General features: G+C 48.1%; 1 protein-coding gene across 1 annotated transcript; it reads right to left on the minus strand.

The window, feature by feature from the left end:
• Positions 1 to 219: 219 nt before the first annotated feature.
• Positions 220 to 19,620, minus strand: LOC309514243 (solute carrier family 2, facilitated glucose transporter member 5-like). The gene is given in 15 exon segments (XM_082191319.1): positions 220 to 584; positions 1,132 to 1,308; positions 2,964 to 3,091; positions 4,997 to 5,048; positions 5,051 to 5,074; positions 6,451 to 6,552; positions 7,337 to 7,447; positions 8,899 to 9,086; positions 9,888 to 10,013; positions 11,580 to 11,732; positions 12,211 to 12,335; positions 13,472 to 13,635; positions 14,979 to 15,077; positions 17,943 to 18,029; positions 19,372 to 19,620. Coding segments are annotated over 15 exon segments (1,860 nt in total). The 5' UTR covers positions 19,462 to 19,620; the 3' UTR covers positions 220 to 350.
• Between the last annotated feature and the right edge of the window lie 500 nt (positions 19,621 to 20,120).

Consider the following 20,120-nt stretch of genomic DNA (forward strand, 5'->3'; position numbering starts at 1 on the left):
ACCTTTTAAGCTCTCTGCCTTGCTGGAGGAGTGGCACAGCTCCAAGGATTCGCTTTGATTTTCATGTGTACATGAAACCCTTGGAACCAAACCCTGAATATAGTGAGGGACTGCTGTATAAAGTATTGCACTGTGGTGTTTGCGAATGATTGTCTTTTCTTTGTTACCTGTTTCTAATATGATTTTATATATAGATATATAATTGACTCTCCAATTAGGTGTGTATTTGGTAGTATAATAATAGCAGTAATTCATGGTAGGAGAGTAGAAAAGTCTGAACAGAAAAAGAGTAGGCTTTGGATAGGAAGAGAAGCAACCGTCATTCGTATACCAGCGAAGGGCAGGTAGCATTAAGAAACGACGGACGGTCTTTGTTTTCTTTTGAGGCTTTCTTTGTGTTTCATGCTATCCCGTTTGGCGCTGCTACCCCGTTTGGCGCTGCTACCCCGTTTGGCGTTGCTATCCCGTTTGGCGCTTTCCCGTCTGCCGCTTTCCCGTCTGCCGCTATCGGGTCGGATGCTATCCTCCCTCCTGACGCTGTCGCTTCTGACGCTGTGGCGTGTTGACCGCCTTCTGTCCTTGTCCTGTAGTAGTAATAATAGTAGTAGTAGTAGTAGTAGTAGTAGTAATAATAATAATAATAATAATAATAATAATAATTTATACCTCAACCATCTGGCTGGGTTTCCTCAACCACTCTGAAGCTTGGAGAGTGAGAGGGGTCAGTGCGCACCGACCCCTCTCGCTCTCCAGGCGTCAGGAACACATCCACAGCCTAGGCAGCCCTGAAAGCAGAGCGCCCGGCGCTTCGGGAACACATCCGCAGCGTGGGGAGCCCTGCAGGAGTTCCCCACAGGGCTCCCCACGCTGCGGATAGCAGCCTGCCGCCCGGCGGGCGGGGCACCCTGAAGCAGAGCACCCCTCGCGCCGGGCAGACATCGGCCAGCCCCACAAGCTCGGGGGACAGCAGGGAGGTGCAGCACCGCCATCCCGCTGTTCCTCGACCTGGTTCGGTTTCCCCAACCTGCTTTTGGGGGGTAAATAAAGGGGGAAAATTCCCTTTAATCCCCCCCAAAAAAACTAGGTGCGTCCTATGGGACGGAGTGTCCTATGGGACGGAAAATACGGTACCTGTGACGTCCGCCGGATTTGGGACTGAACCTTCACCTTCTTGGCCATTGACGACATGTACTTCTTGTTTTCCAGAAAGGTCTTGCCGTTGGTTTCTGGGATCACCTTGAAGATGTAAAGGAAGCTGAACACGCAGAGAGGCCAGAAGAGGAGGAAGGTGTAGGAACCAATCCGTGTCTAGAAAGGATGAGAGGGGTGGGGGTGGGAAGGGAGATGGGCATAGCCACAATATATAACAGGCATCTGGCTGGCTACTGTGAGATGAGGGTGCTAGACGAGATGGGCCATTGGCCTGATCCAGCAGAGGTCTTCTTATAATCTTATGTTTACGTGGTGATGATGATGATGATGATGATGATAATCAGGGGAACCAACTTGGGCTCCTGATTATGGGTGCCCAGTGTGCAAGAAGTCATGATGTCAGGTCGTAACGTGACCTCATGACGTCATGCAGCCTTGCTCCCCGGCCTCGGAAACTGATTTGCGGTGGTAATCAGGTTCCGAGACCTTGGAAAGCCCCCTGAGTCCAACTTCCGGTGAGGAGCGGATAGGACTCGTCAACCTGGGAAGGCAACCCATCTAGGAGAAGGAAAACTGTTATCCTAAACCAGGGCTAGGCAACCTAAGGCCCAGGGGCCGGATCCAGCCCAATCGCCTTCTCAATCCGGCCCACGGGCGGTCCAGGAATCAGCACGTTTTTACATGAGTAGAATGTGTCCTTTTATTTAAAATGCATCTCTGGGTTATTTGTGGGGCATAGGAATTCGTTCATCCCCCCCCCACAAAAAAATATAGTCCGGCCCCTCACAAGGTCTGAGGGATGGTGGACCAACCCACGGCTGAAAAAGGTTGCTGACCCCTGTCCTAAACCTCTGCAGCCTTGTGGGATATCTTCAGGAGAAGAAAAGGCTAAGGAGAAAACCCTACACAAATCTAGAGTGGAGTCCCTAAGATGGTTGGGTGGGGCCTTGTATGCCTCCTTCTGGCAACTGCTGCAGCCAAGCTGGTGCCCAGCGTATTACTTTGCTTTCCTTTGGACTACATCATCGAGGCTGATGATGTCAAGTGTCTTGACTTCTTGGCAGCTCAGGAGCTCCATATACTCTACCCAGGCTTACACCCCAGAGAGGTCACTTTGGTGCTACTAATGCAGCGGTTTGACTTCACCCCCACTCCATTTGTCTCCCGAGATGCCAGCAACAAAAAAATATACAGATAGTCCTACTCAAAGTAGACCCATTGAGGTGAATGGACATGGCTAACTACTAAAGTCCATTAATTTTGGCAGCTCTCCCTGGAGTAGGACTTATTTCAGCAACATCTTGCGGGCCAGTATTTCCCCACCCCTGGTACACAGCCAGTGGGGTGGAGTGGTTATAGTGTCGAACCAGGGGCTGGGAGAGACCAGGGTTTAAATCTCCACTGCTCCATGGGGCTCACTGGGCGACTTTAGGCCAGTCATGAACCCTCAGCCTAAGTACCTTGCAGGGTTTTTGTGAGGATGAAATGGAAAGGTGCAGGGGAGACCCAGGCAAGCCGCCTGGAGCTTCTGGGAGGATAGGTGGGATATAAATGCAATATATAGGTAAGAAATATTATGTCCACCTCCAGGTAGTTTCATTAAAAATATTCGACATCATTTGTAGTTTCTGGAAGATGTGCAGACTCTGGTTTGACGAGCCTACAAGGGAAGAGCTTCAGCAACACCTGGAAGGCCAAAAGCTCCTCACCTGGGTGAGTTAGATGGACCAATGGTCTGACTCAGTGGAAGGCGTCTTCCTGTGCTCCCGAACCAGTTCAGACCACCCCCTCTTCTCATCCAAACAACTCACCTCTATCTGAATGAATATCATCCCCATAATGAAGTGCAGGAACCAGTGCACAAAGCCCCCGAGCATGAAGGCTATGGAGCGGGATGGCTGGAGGAACAGCTCCAGTATGATCACGTTGGCTATGGGACCTGGGCGGGGAAGAAAGGATTCGAGGCTGTTTTTCATGGACTTGCTCATTCATCCATAGCGATTCGAAAGGAACTGGTGCAGTTAAAGAGCTCTTGCGTGCCTAGTTCAAACCTTGGCTGGATCTACACTGACCTTTTAAACATTATTAGAACGATATATAGTTCTAAAACGTCACAGGGCATACTGGTAAATTAAAAACGTCGCTTCCCTACTGGTAAAGAGATGCTTAAGAAAATGTAAATAGGGAATGATAATTGGAAATGGATATTTATAATAATAGGTTAATGTATGGAGTAAGGATAAATGCTAGAGGGTAAGGATTTGCTGAATTTAATATTTGAACTGGAATACAAAATGGGAGGTGCGAGGAGGTCAAGAAACTAGTGAAGAAAATATAAGACTTGAAAATATTAATTCATTTTTAGCTTTGATTTTTGGCTTTTCTTCTTCTTACTCTCCATTTTTTATTTTTTATTCTCTCTTTCTTCTATCAACTGTTTTTCTACTGTATATTTTTATTTGCCTTGTTTTAGTAGTTTAAATGTTTAAACGTTTAAATGTTGGATTTTGTTTTTTATTGTTTGTGAAATATTAATAAATATCATAAAAAAAATAAAAATAAAAACGTCGCTTCCTTTTAACAATGCAGTTTTCCTATTGCCAGGTCTTGGTTGCTCTGCAGCGTGCTCAGGTATCACATTTTAATAACACGTTATTCACGTTACAAGGAAAACATAATGTGTCCATTACGTTATGAAAATCATTCCTTAACCCTTCCTTAAGGCTATAAACCATGAGTGTAGATCACTGGGTGGGAAATAGTAGCAAAGTTCCCTGGAAAACTCCCACCGTAGTTTGCTAAGTAAGGTAGCTCACTGAGGGCGCAGTTCCCAGCATCCTTTTTGCAGGGGAGCCATTGCCATTATTATTATTATTATTATTATTATTATTATTATTATTATTATTATTATTATTATTATTTCTGATTGGGTTGTCCCAGCCACTCAGGGCAGCTCTCAACAAAATATTAAAAACAGAACAAAACATCAACCATTAAAAACTTCCCTAAACAGGGCTGCCTTCAGATGTCTTTTAAAATCAAAGACCGTATATACTCGAGTATAAGCCGACCCAAATATAAGCCAAGGCACCTAATTTTAGCACCCAAAACTGGGGAAACGTATGGACTCGAGTCTAAGCTGGTTCACCACACCGCAAACCTGGTGGTGGCGGCAGCTCCTGCAACCAATCAGAAGCCGTGGAAGTCCCGTTGGGCGTTAGGCTTCCAAAAGAATGTTCAAAAACCGGAACACTCACGGTTTTCGATTGTCGGGAGCCAAAACGTACGAGTTCCGGGGTGTTTGAGAACCAAGATATGACTCTACTGTACAGTGGTATCTCGGGTTATGAACTGAATTCGTTCCGGAGGTCTGTTCTTAACCTGAAACGGTTCTTAACCTGAGGTACCACCTTAGCTAATGGGGCCTCCTGCTGCTGCTGCTGTGCCACCATGCGATTTATGTTCTCATCCTGAGGTACCACTTCCAGGTTAGCAGAGTCTGTAACCCAAAGTGTTTGTAACCCGAGGTGTTTGTAACCCGAGGTACCACTGTATTAGGTTATGGTCTGGTTAACTACAATAACAATTTTCTTTATCTTTTTCTCTTCTGTAATATATAGAATTATTATTATTATTATTATTATTATTATTAGTTTTGTTTTCTACATGGGTACCATTTTTTCTTCTTTTTATGACTAATCTTACTCTGTGCACTTGTAATTATGTACTCTTTGTTTTTCAATAAATATTTTTTTTTTAAAAAAAACACTTAAACAGAAATAAAACAGGTGGCCCGCCCTGTTTGCCTCTTTGAAGGAACTCTCTAGGTCACCTGAGTCCTTACCTGGCCCAAGGATGTGCCCAAAGATCAAGATGAGGAAAAAGACCGAAGTGACCCGTATGTCATCCATGACATGGTTTCCTGTGGGAGAAAGTGGAGCGTTCTTCAGACATGTATGAATGAGAGTGCCTGGCACACCTTGAATTAAAGCAGGAGGGAGGAGCACTTCTCGGGCTGAGGGCCTTCCGAACCACAATTCAGTGGCGGGTGGGACAGAGGCAAAAGCGGGTGGACAAGGGCTTCTAGAGTTGGACGGGTCCTCCCCAGGTCATCTAGTTCAACCCCTTGCAATGCAGGAATCACAATTAAAGAAGCCTTGACTGGTGGCCATCCAACATTTAAAAGCCTCCCCAAAAGGAGAGGCCACCACCTTCCGAGAGAAAATCTGTTCTCCTGTCGAGCAGCTCTTCGTGTCAGAAAGTACCGGTACTTCCAAATGTTTCATCGGAATATCCCTTTCCCGGTAAGCTGGTTTCGCTCACATTCACACGTCTCTCTAAACTCCATCGAGACAAGCAAGAGGCACGATCAGGGTTCAAGGATACGTTCCGGACAGGCAAAAAACCCTCCTGGTTAAAGCACAGCCAGAGAGCGGTGTGGCCTGGTGAGAGCGGGTGTGGCCTAGCGAGTGTTCTGAGGGCCAGGCAAAGAGACCCAGAGGGCCACATTTGCGCCCCTTCCCCAGCCTGAGTGACCCCACCCCTGGATTAAGATACAGGCAACTCGGCATTTATGTGGGGGTTACGTTCCAAGGCACTTGCAGCAGAGCATCGAGGGCTGGGAATGCAAGAGGCAGATACATTTTTGCAGGAAAGACCTGCCAACATCATTCCTTCCCGCTCTTCCACCTGACACCAAATCTGAGTGGATTTTCAGCTGCCTTATCCTGAAGGAGACCAACGCTCCGTCTGGCTCAGTTTGGTCCACACCAGGTTTTTGCCAAACTTGGGTTGGGTCTCCAGCTCTTTTTGGACTACAACTCCCATCACCCCTAGCTAGCAGGACCAGTGGTCAAGGGATGATGGGAACTGTAGACCAAAAACAGCTGGAGATCCAAGTTTGGGAAACCCTGGTCTACACTGGAGTGGGATATCCCGCTTTATCACTACCCTAAGGAGTCTCAAAGCGGCTAACATTCTCCTTTCCCTTCCTCCCCCACAACAAACACTCTGTGAGGTGAGTGGGGCTGAGAGACTTCAGAGAAGTGCGACTGGCCCAAGGTCACCCAGCAGCTGCATGTGGAGGAGCGGGGAATCGAACCCAATTCACCAGATTACGAGTCTACCGCTTTTAACCACTGCACCACACGGGCTATCACGGTTCTTCAGGGTTTCAGAGGCTGCGGTGGACTGAACCTAGGACCTTCTGCATGCCAAGCAGGTGCTCTGCGATGGAGCTACAGCCCTTCGCTTGCTGGGTGACACTCTCTAAATCACACCAGGTTTTGAGCAGCAAACCTGAAGTTCGAGGGTCATGGTTAACAGAATGCAGAGGATGCTGCATATCGCTAATCCAGTGAGGAGGAGTATCCTTCGCCCCACAAAGTCTACTGTATAAACCTAGAGGGTATAAGAACAGAGAAGAAAGCGAGAGTTTGTGTGCAGAAATGAGAAAGAGAATAAAAGGAGGCCACCAGGAATCAACAGAGGTAACTTCCATACACAGGGTTGCCTTTAGATGGCGCAGGGGTCCCATAATTCCATATACCCTCCAACGCGGGTGGCACTGTGGTCTAAACCACTGAGCCTCTTGGGCTTGTTGATCAGAAGATTGGCGGTTCGAATCCGCACGACGGGGTGAGCTCCTCTTGCTCTGTCCCAGCTCCTGCCAACCTAGCAATTTGAAAGCACTCCAGTGCAAGTAGATAAATAGGTAGTGCTGCGAGGGGAAGGTAAAGGGCGTTTCCGTGTGCTCTGGTTTGCGTCACGGTGTCCCGTTGCGCCAGAAGCGGTTTAGTCATGCTGGCCACATGACCCGGGGACAAACGCCGGCTCCCTGGGCCTGAAAAGCGAGATGAGCTCCGCACCCCGTAGTCACCTTTGATGGGGCTTAACTGTCCAGAGGTTCGTTACCTTTACTTTACCCTCCAATATTTCTCTGATGAAAATAGGAATGTCCTAAGGAAAACCAGGACAGCTTCTGTAAATCCAGGACTGTCACAGGAAAATAGGGACACTTGGAGCATCTTCACATGTCCTATGTGGGCATGTGCAGAAGGTTCCCCCAGGGATTCTTTCAAGTGACAACAGTGCAATTTTAACACCCTTTGAAACAGATTGGAACTTTGAGGAAGGGAGAGAGAGAGAGAGAGAGAGAGAGAGAGAGAGAGAGAGAGAGGCTTACCACGATCATCAGCGAGATTGCGATGAAAATACTTGACAACACAGTGATATACCGGGCTTCCTGCTTCTTGAACCTCAAAGTTGCATAGATTCTCTCTGAGTAATAGAATACCTGGAAGCAAACCACAACTATGGAATGCCCTCCAACCGGAGGCACTGATGGCAGAAGATTGGACAAAATCAGGGCTTTCAATGGCTGCTTGCCATGATGGCTACCAGGGGCTGCGGACCACAAGAAAACCGTCAGAAAAGAGAGGGCTCTTGGGCATGGGACCTGCTGGCGGGTTTCCCTGAGGGATCTGCTTGGCCGCTGTGAGAACAGGATGCGAGACTGGATGGGTCATTGGCCAGATCCAATAGGCTCTTCTCATCTTCTGATGCTCTTAACTCCCAGACTGCCAGCATTTTGTGGGAGCGAGTGAAATGCATCCTGGGATATATATACGGTCTTTCTATTCTGCAACATGTCATTAACCCATGTGTGTAGGAGGAGGCCTGCTCTGCAAACTCCAGAGCAGTTGTGGAACCTGTGGCCCTCCAGAGATTGCTAGACTACAGCTCCCATCAGCCCCAGACAGCATGGCCCAAGAAGCAGGGAGGATTGTGGCAGCTGGAGTCAAAATCCCACCAGCGCTGGTGGTTAGGGATGGCTGAATCTGTCCATTTTGATTTCTCCCGGTTTCTCATTTTTCCAAGTTGGAGTTCCAGTTCTACACATTTATTCTTCACCAGCATGCTTTTTTAATTTTCTGCTAAGTCCTCCTAAAAATTCATCAGCCTTTTAGTGCATTTAACTGCATTTTTAGTGCAGTTAAACATATTTTTGGATACAGTTTTCCCTAATATGCACATACCTGCAAGGCAATGTAATATAATACATATTTTTCTGATATTTTCTCCAGTAGATGCACCTTAATGCACACTTTAATCCTACCGTATGCACTTTTGGACTTGTTAGTTAATACGACAGAGAACTGCATTGCAAAATTCAAAGGAGTGCAGATTTTGATGGAGGGCTGTCTTTTGGTTCTGATACTGCTTCAGAAAGTATGAATCAGGCAAGTCCGCACTGAAATGAAGGCCAAATCAAATTTCTCCTCCATCTGTAGATGAGAGGTGGACAAAAACTTCTCTCTACTTTTTGCACACCTTGCATAATTTTAGGCAACTCTATTGAGCCACCTATGGCTCGCCTTTTCTCTCAGCCAAAGCAGCCACTCATACAGTGACACAGCAGGGAACCTCTTTTTTTCCTGGGTGATGTTCTCAGCTTCCAGGAGCCTTTAGTCCAGCGATGGGGAAACGTCGGCCCTCAGGATGTTGCACAACTGCAACTCCCACCAGCCCCCGCAATCCTGTCCAATAGCTAGAGATTATGGGAGCTGTAGTTCAGCAGCCACTGGGAGTCCACAGGTGCCTTAGACCTGGACTAGAGTCTTCTGGGAGCTGGGATCACCATGCAGAAAAGGAGGCTCCCTGCTGCATCTCTGCATGAGTGCTTGTTCGGATGAAAATTAACACTCGCTCAGCCTTCTAACCCAACTGGGAAGCTGCCTCTCTTACCGCATTGACCCCTGTGAGCTGCTGGGCACTCATAAGGATGACCACGGAGATGAATTGCCAGCGCATGGCTTGATTGCACAGCAGCTTCATCCCATTCATCTCCTTCTCCACCCTGACGGAGACGTTCTCCTGGTGGAGCTCCTCAAGCTCACTCTCCACGTCCTCCTGGCATCTCAGCCTCTGCAAGACTGGAGGGGAGCGGGGAAAGGATCCATGCTGAGGTGAAGAAACAACCTTGCGGAAGAAGAGTGGGAGAACTTTGTATGTCCCAGGTTCAATCCCTGGCATCTCCAGGTAGGGATTGGTGGGGGGGGGGGGGCGGGACCCCTGCCTTATACCTTGGAGAGTGTGGACAATGCCTCTTCTTCCTGACTCAGGATAAGGCAGCTTCCTAGGTTCCTATGGGTTGCCACCCTGCCCCGCTGCCCCTGCCTGCTCTGCCACCTCCATGTACCCTGCCACCGACAGAGAAGCGCCACCGCCACCAACGCTGATTTCAAGCAAGATTGCACTGACAGGGGGGGAAGGGGGGGAGAGCTCTCGCCCCAAATCGTGTGAGATCGTGCGCACTCCACAAGATCTTGTGTGGTTTCAGGCGAGCTCTTGCCCCAAGTGGACACGATCTTGCCTGAAATCAGTGCCAACAGCAAAGATGGAAGGGCAGGCAGGGTGCCCATAGGGGTGCTCCCTGGTAGGGCTCCTGTTCCCTGAGGCAATGGCCTCACCCTGCCCAATGGCTGGGCCAGCTCTGGCCACAGCTTTGCGTGCAAAAGGTTAAAGTGTCCGTCCCGGCCTCTCTTGGTGGGACTGGGAGAAGCTTCCTATCTTCCTCGCCCCCCCCCCCTTGTGTCTCCTGGGAAGGTCTGAGGATGCTCCCAGTGCTGCCATATGGGAGAGCGGGAGCTGCCAGCCTTTGCCCGGAAACTCCCACAGGCCTCTATGGAGGGTCCCCATGCCGTAATGTTCCTGTGCACTCAAGGCGATTGTACCTTGCCTGGCTCTCACCTCATCGTTCCTCTGAATCAGGAGAAGCCTTGGGCTTTCGGGGAAGCTGGGCAAGACGATGACTTGAAACACCGCCAGGATTCCAGTGAAGCACAGCAATAGCGGCCAACCTGTACAAGAAGATGCAGTTACAACTGGGGGTGAGAGAAGGCATCCCTTTCCTTTCCGCCCTCTTTCCAACTCAGCGGCACTGTTTCCTTTCCTCTGCAGTTTGCCTTCTGCCAAAAACAGTATTTTCCCTCTCACTGTCCACTGTGTGGGAATTATGTGACCCACGGCATTTGTGCAATTAATGATGGAAATTATGTTGCCAGTACGCTGCTACATTTTGTTCGTAGTAGCATAGCTCGATGCAAATTGCGGAATGGACTGGGCAGAGAAGGAATGGTGGAGACCGCCTCCCCAGCCTGACCCTTCCAGAGAAGAGGAAGAGAGTTTAGATTTACAGCAGGGGTTTGAGGCAGATGAGGGGGAAAGTTGGGAAATAATGGGAGAGAAGGAGGATGAGGAGGAAGCAGCAGCAGATGGGGCAACAGCTGACAGACACAGAGACCTACCCTCTCCCAGAACCCGGCGAGCCTTGAAAGTAGGAGAGCAAAGAGCTCCAAGGCAGAGGGCACATAGCGGCACCCGCAGAAGTGACGCATGAGGAAGTGAGAGAGACAACACCATTATCCAAGAGGCTGGGTTCTATAGCCTCTCTCTGTAAATACTGAATAAAAATAGGACAGTAAAAAACATTCCCTTGTCTTTGTACATTCCTGGACAACCAGCAGCCTGACATGGATGGACCATAATCCATGATGTATCATTTGCAAATAGAAAGCCACGGCAACAATGATTAAGTTTGCCAGATTGACTGATTTCCATTCCAGTCATGGGATGGATAAGCAAACATCATTGATGTTTTATTGTGTTTTTAATATTTTGTTGGGAGCTGCCCAGAGTGGCTGGCGTAACCCAGTCAGATGGGTGGTATATAAATAATAAAGTTATCATCATCAGGGGCGCCACGTATGGGGGGCTCTGGATGCCTGAGTACCCACAAAAAAATTGTTCAGCACCCACACCGCAGGGCCTCCCCCCACACCGCAGGGCCTCCCCCCACAACCTCTGAGGTCTTGCAAGGCCTCAGACAGCATCTCCAAGGCCTCAGAGATGCTTTCTGAGAACTTCTGAGACCTTGGAACCCAACTTCCAGGGGCAACAGAAATTGGGGGGCTTTCCGAGGTGTTGCGAGGTCTTGGAACCTGACTTCTGGTACCACCACAAATCACCTTCTGAGGCCAGGGGGCGGGCGTGACATCATGACATCCCATTACAACCTGACATCATGGCTTCACGCACACTGGGCACCCATAATCTGGGACCCAAGTTGGCTCCCCTGATCCTCCTCATCATCACATAAACATAAGATTATAAGAAGACCTCTGCTGGATCAGGCCAATGGCCCATCTAGTCTAGCATCCTCATCTCACAGTGGCCAACCAGATTCCTGTGGGAAACCCACAAGCAGGATTAGACCCCTATTCCCTCCTGTGGCTTCCAGCAACAGGTATTTGGAACTGTGGAGGCCGAGCATCGCCATCCTGGCCAGCAGCACCCGCAAGTCCTGCTTCCTTTTCTGTTTCTGCTGAAACTCTCCAACATCCCTTGTGATGATCTGCCAAGGTTACCTTTCTCAGTCCCGAGAAGCTCTTGAAGACTAAGGATCTGTGAGACCATGACGCCAATGGTGACAAAGATCATGGGGACCGTCATAATGGACCCCCTCATGTTTCTAGGGGATATCTCTCCAAGGTATAGTGGGACGATGCAGGAGAACATGCCTGGTTAGATGGTAGACAAAGGGACGATTAACAGCATGGATGGGACACAGCAACATTTTCAAGGAACATAGGAGGTTCTCCCGCTGGGTGGAGGTGGCCAATTGATGTTCACCCCAGCATTGGGTGGAATTCTGAAGAGTGGCATTCTGTGCCCCTGCATGTTGGGTAGTGGAGATTGGTGCATGATGTAACAGGCAATTAAATTGCTAGTTTGGGGGGCGGGGGAAATAGACATTGCAATAATGAATAAATATTTGATGGCGGGGGCAAGGAATCTCTGGGCTGGGGACCAGATGCAGCACCCCAAGCCTCTCTATCTGGCCTTGAGGACTCTCCCCAAGTTGCACGCCTCCCCCCTTCACCATCCTAGCTTTAAACCCTCCTCCAGTGCTTCCTGCCTGGCTGGAACTGAACCCTGATAATGCGCCTTGCATTATTGAAGTGGCTTTACTAAAATAAGCCCAGGGCCCTCTCTCACCTGAGCACATTCCAGTGACCAAGCGTGAAAATATGGTGTATTTATAGGCATGTATCACAGCAGAACATCCCATGAAGCCAGCAGAGAATATGGACATAATGTTATTTATTACCAAGGCCCCTTTCCTGAAAAGACAGGGAAAAGGGGTAGGAGAGGTAGAGGGAGCCAAAACATGTACAGTAGCATCAAACAAGCAGGAGAGGAGCTGTTGAATTGCAGTAAGGTCTTTTGGTGGGCAATTTGGTCTACTTTTTAATGGTTATGGGAAGGATAAGGAGCTATGCAAGGCAGGAGAGCTCCTGGAAACCCCCAACTACTGTCAACCCCATTCAACCCCCACCTTTGACGTCTGAGACTTCAGCTGCCAACTTCACATGGACTAGCAACTTGCTTTTGCATCTTCCCCTCCCAATTTTTTTATTGATTTTCCAAATTTATAAACAAACAAACAAACATAAATCCTAACTGTAATAATTCCACTTTTGTTAACATTGTTAAGTGACTTCCTCGAGTCCCCCTGGCTGAGTTTCAATGTGTATCCTTGTAACGGTTTTCCAAAACTAATTTCTCATAAAATTTACTTAGTCAAGTAACATCTTTCTTTCTTTTCATATTAACTTTAAGCATATTATTCTATAACATCACATATTTAAAACCTAAGCCAATCTGATACTTGCAAGTATTTCTATTTAAGTTGCTTTTGCATCTTGGCTAGGGATGGGAAAATCTGTTTATTTCCATTTCCTACTTTTTCAGCTCTCCACATTTTCACATCTGTTTGCATCCACCCCCCCCATGTCCCCTAATAAACACCCCCTACCCCACTACACAGGGGCGGGGAATCTCCAGCCCACAAGCCAGAGTTGGCCTATGAGACTATTTCCATCAAACCACACCCACATGTCCTTGCTTGACCTCATATGTAACGTCAGGTGTGGGGCAAATAGAGGCATAGCTGCCAACGCACGGGGAGGAGCCTTAAAGTGGCATTGGCAAGGGAAATCAGACATAGGTTCTACCACCCGTCAGCTTGGTTAAAACGGAAGCCTTGGGCACTTCAGAGCACGACCATGGGCTCCTGTGTGATGCTTTGAAGTCCTGACATTGGGACTTCAAAGCACCCAATCACCTGATGCCATTGTGACATTTGACGACTGACAGGCAAGCAGCTCCAAAGCTAGAACCAGAGAAGCATCTGGCCTGCAAAGCCTAAAAGGACCCACCCCTGTGCCATAGCCCCATAAACATATTCCCTCTTTACCTGCCGTATCTGTCCACCATGAAGCTGACCAGAAGGGACCCAATGAGGCCTCCAAGGGAATAGATTGCAATGGTGAAAGTGTAGAGGAAATCAATATAGTCTTCTTCGCCTACGTTGGCCTTCTTCCTCTGTTGATACGTGCCATTGTAAAAGTTTGATATGAGCTAGGAAAGGGAGGAACAGATAAGAATGGTTGCACTGGGGGAGCAGAGCCCTTTAATGGATTTGATTTGCCCACAAATAAAGTTCTGGTATGTAATCAACTCCTTTGTGCAATAGTGTCAGGGGCCGCGCTGAGGAGGAATGGTGGGAGCCTGAAACATCCCAGCAGGAGGACAGTATAGATTTGGAACAGGTTGTGCAGCTTCCCGCCGAAGAATTGATGCTTTTGAATTCTGGTGCTGGAGGAGACTCTTGAGAGTCCCATGGACTGCAAGAAGATCAAACCTATCCATTCTTAAGGAAGTCAGCCCTGAGTGCTCACTGGAAGGACAGATCCTGAAGCTGAGGCTCCAAGACTTTGGCCACCTCAGGAGAAGAGAAGACTCCCTGGAAAAGACCCTGGTGTTGGGAAAGATGGAGGGCACAAGGAGAAGGGGACGACAGAGGACAAGATGGTGGGACAGTGTTCTCAAAGCTACCAGCGTGAGTTTGACCAAGCTGCGGGAGGCAGTGGAGGACAGGAGTGCCTGGCGTGCTCTGGTCCATGGGGTCACGAAGAGTCGGACACGACTAAACGACTCAACAACAAAGGGCAGCTTCCCAAACCACCTCCCCTGCTTCCTCCTGCTGTGAAGCATAATCTCATGGGACATGGGACACATGGTGTGGGCATTCTGGGTGCTGCCCATTCGCCTGGAGGATTTTCGTTGGCTGGGTTTTAAATTTGAGGGCAAATTGGCACTGTCGCGGAAATGCGGAAGATAGAATTGCTACCGACGAGGTGTAGGTGGCCTTGCACAATTGACCCTTCATATCCCCCTAAGCAGCAGCATTTCAGATGCTGACTCCCGCTGACTTGATTGCGGAGAGAAGTCTGGAATCAGAGGCAGAAGCTGAAATGGGCAAGTGGGAGGGGAGAGGCCAAGCGCCAGGTTGGTGAAGAGTCGCGTGTGTCTCTCCTTCCTGCTACGACAAGCTCCCCTCCCTGCTTGTCTCCCAGAACCAGAAGAGGGCTGAAACGGGTGGAGCAGTGGCAGGTTGCGTGCAGGAGTAGTCTCTGATTGCTTGGGGAAAGCCCTGGAGACGATGGTACTTGGAGAGGCAGGGATTTGATGGGATAAGGCCTAACAGAGATGAGCTGCTGTGCTCACTAGGCCTGACACTCAGCCAATGCTGTGCAAATGGTGTTTTTGCTAATAAAGAGTTTGCTGCTGGCTCGTTCTTTGACGGGTGGCTAAAAAGCTCCTGTTTCGTGCTGTTTCAGATGACACGGGGTCCCTGCTGCAGAAATAGGAACAGATCTTTGACCCTCTGCAATCCCAGACCACTACATGTCTGATCTTACCGTAGATGGGTGGCTGGCCACCCAGAGGTTGTAGCCGTATTGTAGAGATGAGCCAGAGGAAGTAAGCAGCGTAACCAGCAGCAGCTGCCTTGTCAGCGCCTGTGGGATGGAGCAGAAGCAGATACTGAGGCCTTGGAGTGTAGAGGGCGGAGCATCCTTTGAAACTGAGGGTTGATTCCATACATGTAGAACTTCAGGAAAAGAAACTTAAACACATAGTAAAAGAGAGGTCTGGTGCTGTCCTGGTTTGGTCTAGCAGAGAAATCCAAAGAGCAAGGATCCAGGCCAGACATTTCAGCAGCGCAAAGATCTGTAAGTGGCAAAGGCCAGACTTTGAGAAGACATCTGAAGGCAGCCCTCTTTAGGGAAGCTTTTAATGTTTGATGTATTACAGTATTTTAATATTTTTTTGGAAGCCGCCCAGAGTGGCTGGGGAGGCCCAGCCAGATGGGCGGGGTATAAATAATCTATTATTATTATTATTATTATTATTATTATTATTATTATTATGGTTCTTCCTGCAAGGAAACATTTCCATAAACTAAGGAATTCACATACAAATGAAGGAATGAAAAGTCGACATCATTGTTTCCCTTGCTTCCCAACTGCTAGTACCCCAACAGAAATTTAAAGACAAAGAATATATGTCAACATAAACATACTTTCACAAAATCCACACCTTGGGATAAACAGGAAGCATCGCACAGTCATGGGTGTCTTCATTTGTAAATAAAATAAAGGCGTGCTATATTGCAAAAACCCTGGTTTCCTGCAGTATGTTTTCCTGTTCTTTTCTTTTGTTTGCATGCAAAAAAAAAAAAAAATCCCTTTCTAGTTCTAATTTACATACATTAATAAGTACTTTAAGCAAACTAATAATTAGAATTAATTAAAGAATATAGGACTAGATGTGTCATCGGCTTGATTCAGGACGTTCTTATGTTCTTACATTTTTACCATTAATTTCTGGTGTTTCTGATAGATTAGGGGATCCATGGGCAGTTTGCACCCAGTGGTACCTTTAAGTCTTTAAACCACCAATTACCAGTGCTTTCCCCCTAGAAAAATAGGTGCCGGTACTTGCCATGAAGTTGTTAAAAAGTGTGGCACTTACTGTAACAACAACAACAAAAAGAGGTGCCTTGAGTGTCCCCTGAAAAAAAGGCACTGCCTATTATAATATTCCAGAAAGCATTATTAAATGCTGACATTGCAAGCTTTTATGAACACTCTGCTTGAAGGTTGTAAGAGGACTGCTTACAAATAAATGTCACCAGGTTCCAACACGGGTGCCCTGTGATATTTACACATGGTGTAGAGAAAGTGTGCAGGGAAAAGAATACGGGGGGGGGGGGGCTCCTCACTTGTGCAGCTCTGGAAAATAATTAAGTAATTTAATTCATACCAGGAAATGGAGTGAGAGAGCTGGAGAGTTGCAAGGAGACCCTTCCCAGAGCCTGAAGGGGACTTCAGTGAGGGGGGAGAAAAGACTGGAGATGTAGCAGGGCTTTGTTTAGGCTGCTCAGCCTCCCCGCCCAACAGCTGATACATGTGGCAGCCCACACATCCTCCAGCATCCAGCCAGCCCCAGAGCCATAGCTCTCAACTTACAGATTTGAAAATAAGGGACCAGCAGCCTCGAAAATAAGGGATCAGCAGCCAAAATAAGGGATTTTCCGGGCACAGGTATGTTCAACTACTGAGCCCCTCCAAGTCAAAGGCAGAAAGCCCAGCCAGCAGCCAAACGAAGCCTCAAGTGGTGGTTCCCACAGCGCAGCAACCCGGCAAAAGGGATGCAGCAAGGAAAACCACCGTCACCTCTCCGCTGGGAAGCGCTGAGCAAAGGCGAGTCCCCAGGCAACGCGGCCGATTTGATCGGCACAAGGCATGCAAGCTCCACCCCCCAGTTATTCTTAGACTCCTTATTGGGTGAGCAACGCAGCCAAGCAACAGGCTGGCAGGGAGGGAGAGGAGCTGCTTCCTTTGAAACCCTGGAAATTTAAGGGACATCATCCATAAGGGACAGCAGCGGGAAACGATGCTGGGATAAGGGAGTTTCCCGCCAAATAAGGGACGGTTGACAGCTATGCCCAGAGCTCCAATTCCAATTGTGGATATATTGTGGTACAGTATTTTTTTAAAATTTGGATTGGATAGAGAGTGTCCGAGAGGGCATTTAAAGGGTGCTTGGAGGGTGCTCCCCACTTATGCGATTTTCAGTTATGTGATTGGGGCACCGGAATGCAACCGCTGCAAAAGTCGGGAGTCACTTATATATGCATCTGATCTGAGATGCATGTACAGTCGCACCTTGGAAGTCGAACGGAATCCGTTCCCGGAAGTCCGTTCGACTTCCGAAATGTTCGGAAACCAAAGTGCGGCTTCTGATTGGCTGCATGAAGCTCCTGCAGCCAATCAGAAGTCGCGGAAGCCCCATCGGACATTTGGCTTCCAAAAGAATGTTCGGAAACTGGAACACTCACTTCCAGTTTTCAATCGTTCGGGAGCCAGAACATTCAACTCCCAAGGCGTTCGGGAACCGAGGTATGACTGTATTTGAAAAATGTCCTGCTGGTCTCAGTGAAAGAGACCCGGAAGCATTTTGTCCTCTTACACCCTGCTCTGCTACTTGATTTCCTCAATTATTCTCCTTTGTTTTAGCAATAATATTGTATGAGGCAAGCACCCTCGCTATATCATTTTAGACAGCAGCCTGACCCAGACAAAAGGATTTAGTTATGCATATTTGGTTTGAAACATTTTGCTCATTTTAACTGAATTTTACTATGTAACCCATTTAGCCTTAAAAGAGTTTTCGCATTAACACATTCCCGCCCCGCCCCCAATAAATAAAATAAATACATTTGATGGGATTTCCTGCCAGACCTGTTTGCATTCTGGAAACAGACAGACATCAGTTTGTTTAACAAAACCTCGCTGGGTGAACAAACCCTCTGAACTTACCCCTTTGCGGGATACTACGGACTTTCTTCTCCTTGTTGAAATGCTTGACGTGGATCTTGCATGCTGAGTATCAGATGACTGGCTTACCTGGGGAAAAGGGAAAAGTTATCGACTACTGCAAATTACTTTAGAACACAGCATTAGCCTTCTGTTGCTGTTGTTGCCTTCTTGATAGTTGTGCCCGACCTGTGGAACGCCCTCCTGTCAGATGTCAAGGAAATAAACATCTACCAAACTTCTAGAAGACATCTGAAGGCAGCCCTGTTCAGGGAAGTTTTTAATGTATGAAGTCATACTGTGTTTTAAGTTGTTGGAAGCCACCCTGAGTGGTGGTTGGTTGGCATATAAACAAACAAACAAACAAACAAACAAATGTTGTTGTTACCATTATTTAATATATTATAAGGTAAAATATTATAAGGTATAAATATATTATACCCTGCCTTTCTCCCAAGTAGGGATTCAAAGCAGCTTACAACATTTTAAAAGTTCAGTTATAAGATACAGAGTAAGAAATACACACTGGTTAAAATAAATTAAAGGAATCCGATCCCTATCCCAGTGGCAGCCAAAAAGCAGATAAACAAGAAGAGTTCTTACCACGTAATTTATTCAGTATTCACAGAGAGAGAGAGAGAGAGGAAGGAATGCAGTCTCTATTACATAATGGCGTCGCTCAGAGTAAAGTCCAACCCCCTCCGTCATCCCTGCGATTGCTGAACTGAGCTTTCTGCCTCTGAGTTTTCTGTTCTACTACTCTCAATGCCTGCCTAGTCCTGGAAGAGGGGGGCTCAGGAAGGCTTTCCAAAGACACTGAGTCTGTCAGCTGTTTCTCCCCCAGCGCTTCTTCTTCCTGCTGTTCTTCTCCCAATATTTCCCTTCTGTAGCCTCTGAACTATGGCCTTCTGCAAACCACTGTTCTAAATCTATACTGTCCTCCTGTTCTTGGGAAGGTTCAGGAGAAGGGAGGTCGGCCCCTACCATTCCTCCTCAGTCCAGTCCCTGACAATCCCTGGACACCATCAAGGCCAAAAAACCACTGATAGCCTTATCCCCCATCAATTTGCCACCGGAGTGTAAAGCATCCAACTTGGTGGCCATTGTACAGCTTGTGACATTGAATTCCGGAGTTTAACAAGGGCTACTAACCACAATGGCTATGTTCTATCTCCTCTGTTGGAGGCAGTATGCCTGGGAGTGCCTGGGAACCACAAGTAGGGGGAGTTGCTGCTGCACTCAGGTCCTGCTTGTGGGCTTCCCATTGGGGCAACTGGTTGGCTATGGCAAGAACAGGAGGCTTTGACCCGACCCAGTGGACTCTTCTGATGGGATGTCACTTACAGCACTGTCCTGTCCTCCCTGTTGGATTTGTGTGCAGAGATAACCTTGCCCCACGGAATATCTCATTGGTGTACATCTCCCATCATACCTTATCCTCGGTCAGGCTGGCAGTCGAGGGTTCGAGTCCAGCATTTGGAACGTCCAACTGGTTCTCCAGTTCTCGGTTGTTGGCAGCCATCCTTCCTTCTTAGGCTGGGTAGGGGACGGAGAGGCAAAGGACATGATGCAGACTAGCCCAAGCTTTCGGAACTGGTGAATGGCGGAACAGGCAGCCAGGCTCTATTTCCCATTGAAACAAGTCATTCGGAAGGTTCGCGGCGTTGCAAGAGCCAATCAGGGGATGGTGGCTGAAACATTCCAGGGGAAGCTGTTGACAGTTGGAAGGCCCAAGAAAGGACGCCCATGTCGGAGCGTATCAGATCTGAACGATTTGCAACCCGAGTAATACAGCTGGTGTGCAGAGAAAAGAAAGGACTGCTTCATGCAGTGTGCAGTTAACCTGTGGAACTCCCTCCCACTAAAGGCAGTGATGGCCACAAAACTGGATGGCTTTATAAGAGGTCTAGACAAATTCATGGACGACAAGGCTATCAATGCCTACTAGCCAAGATGGTTGTACTGTCCTTCCCTAGTTGGAGGCTGCGATGCCACAGAAGGGTGCTCTTGCGCCCGGGTCCTACTTTCCGGTTTCTCAAAGGAATTTTGGGGAACAGGATGCTGAACTAGAGCGGCCACTGGCCTGATCTAGCAAGTTGCTGTTAGCAAGGTAAAAAGGTAAAGGACCCCGGGACGGTTAATCCCAGGCAAAGGCGACTCTGGGGTTGCGGCGCTCATCTC

The sequence above is a fragment of the Podarcis vaucheri genome (genome assembly GCF_965113315.1).
Source record: "Podarcis vaucheri genome assembly, chromosome: 11".
Classification (NCBI taxonomy): Eukaryota; Metazoa; Chordata; class Lepidosauria; order Squamata; family Lacertidae; genus Podarcis; species Podarcis vaucheri.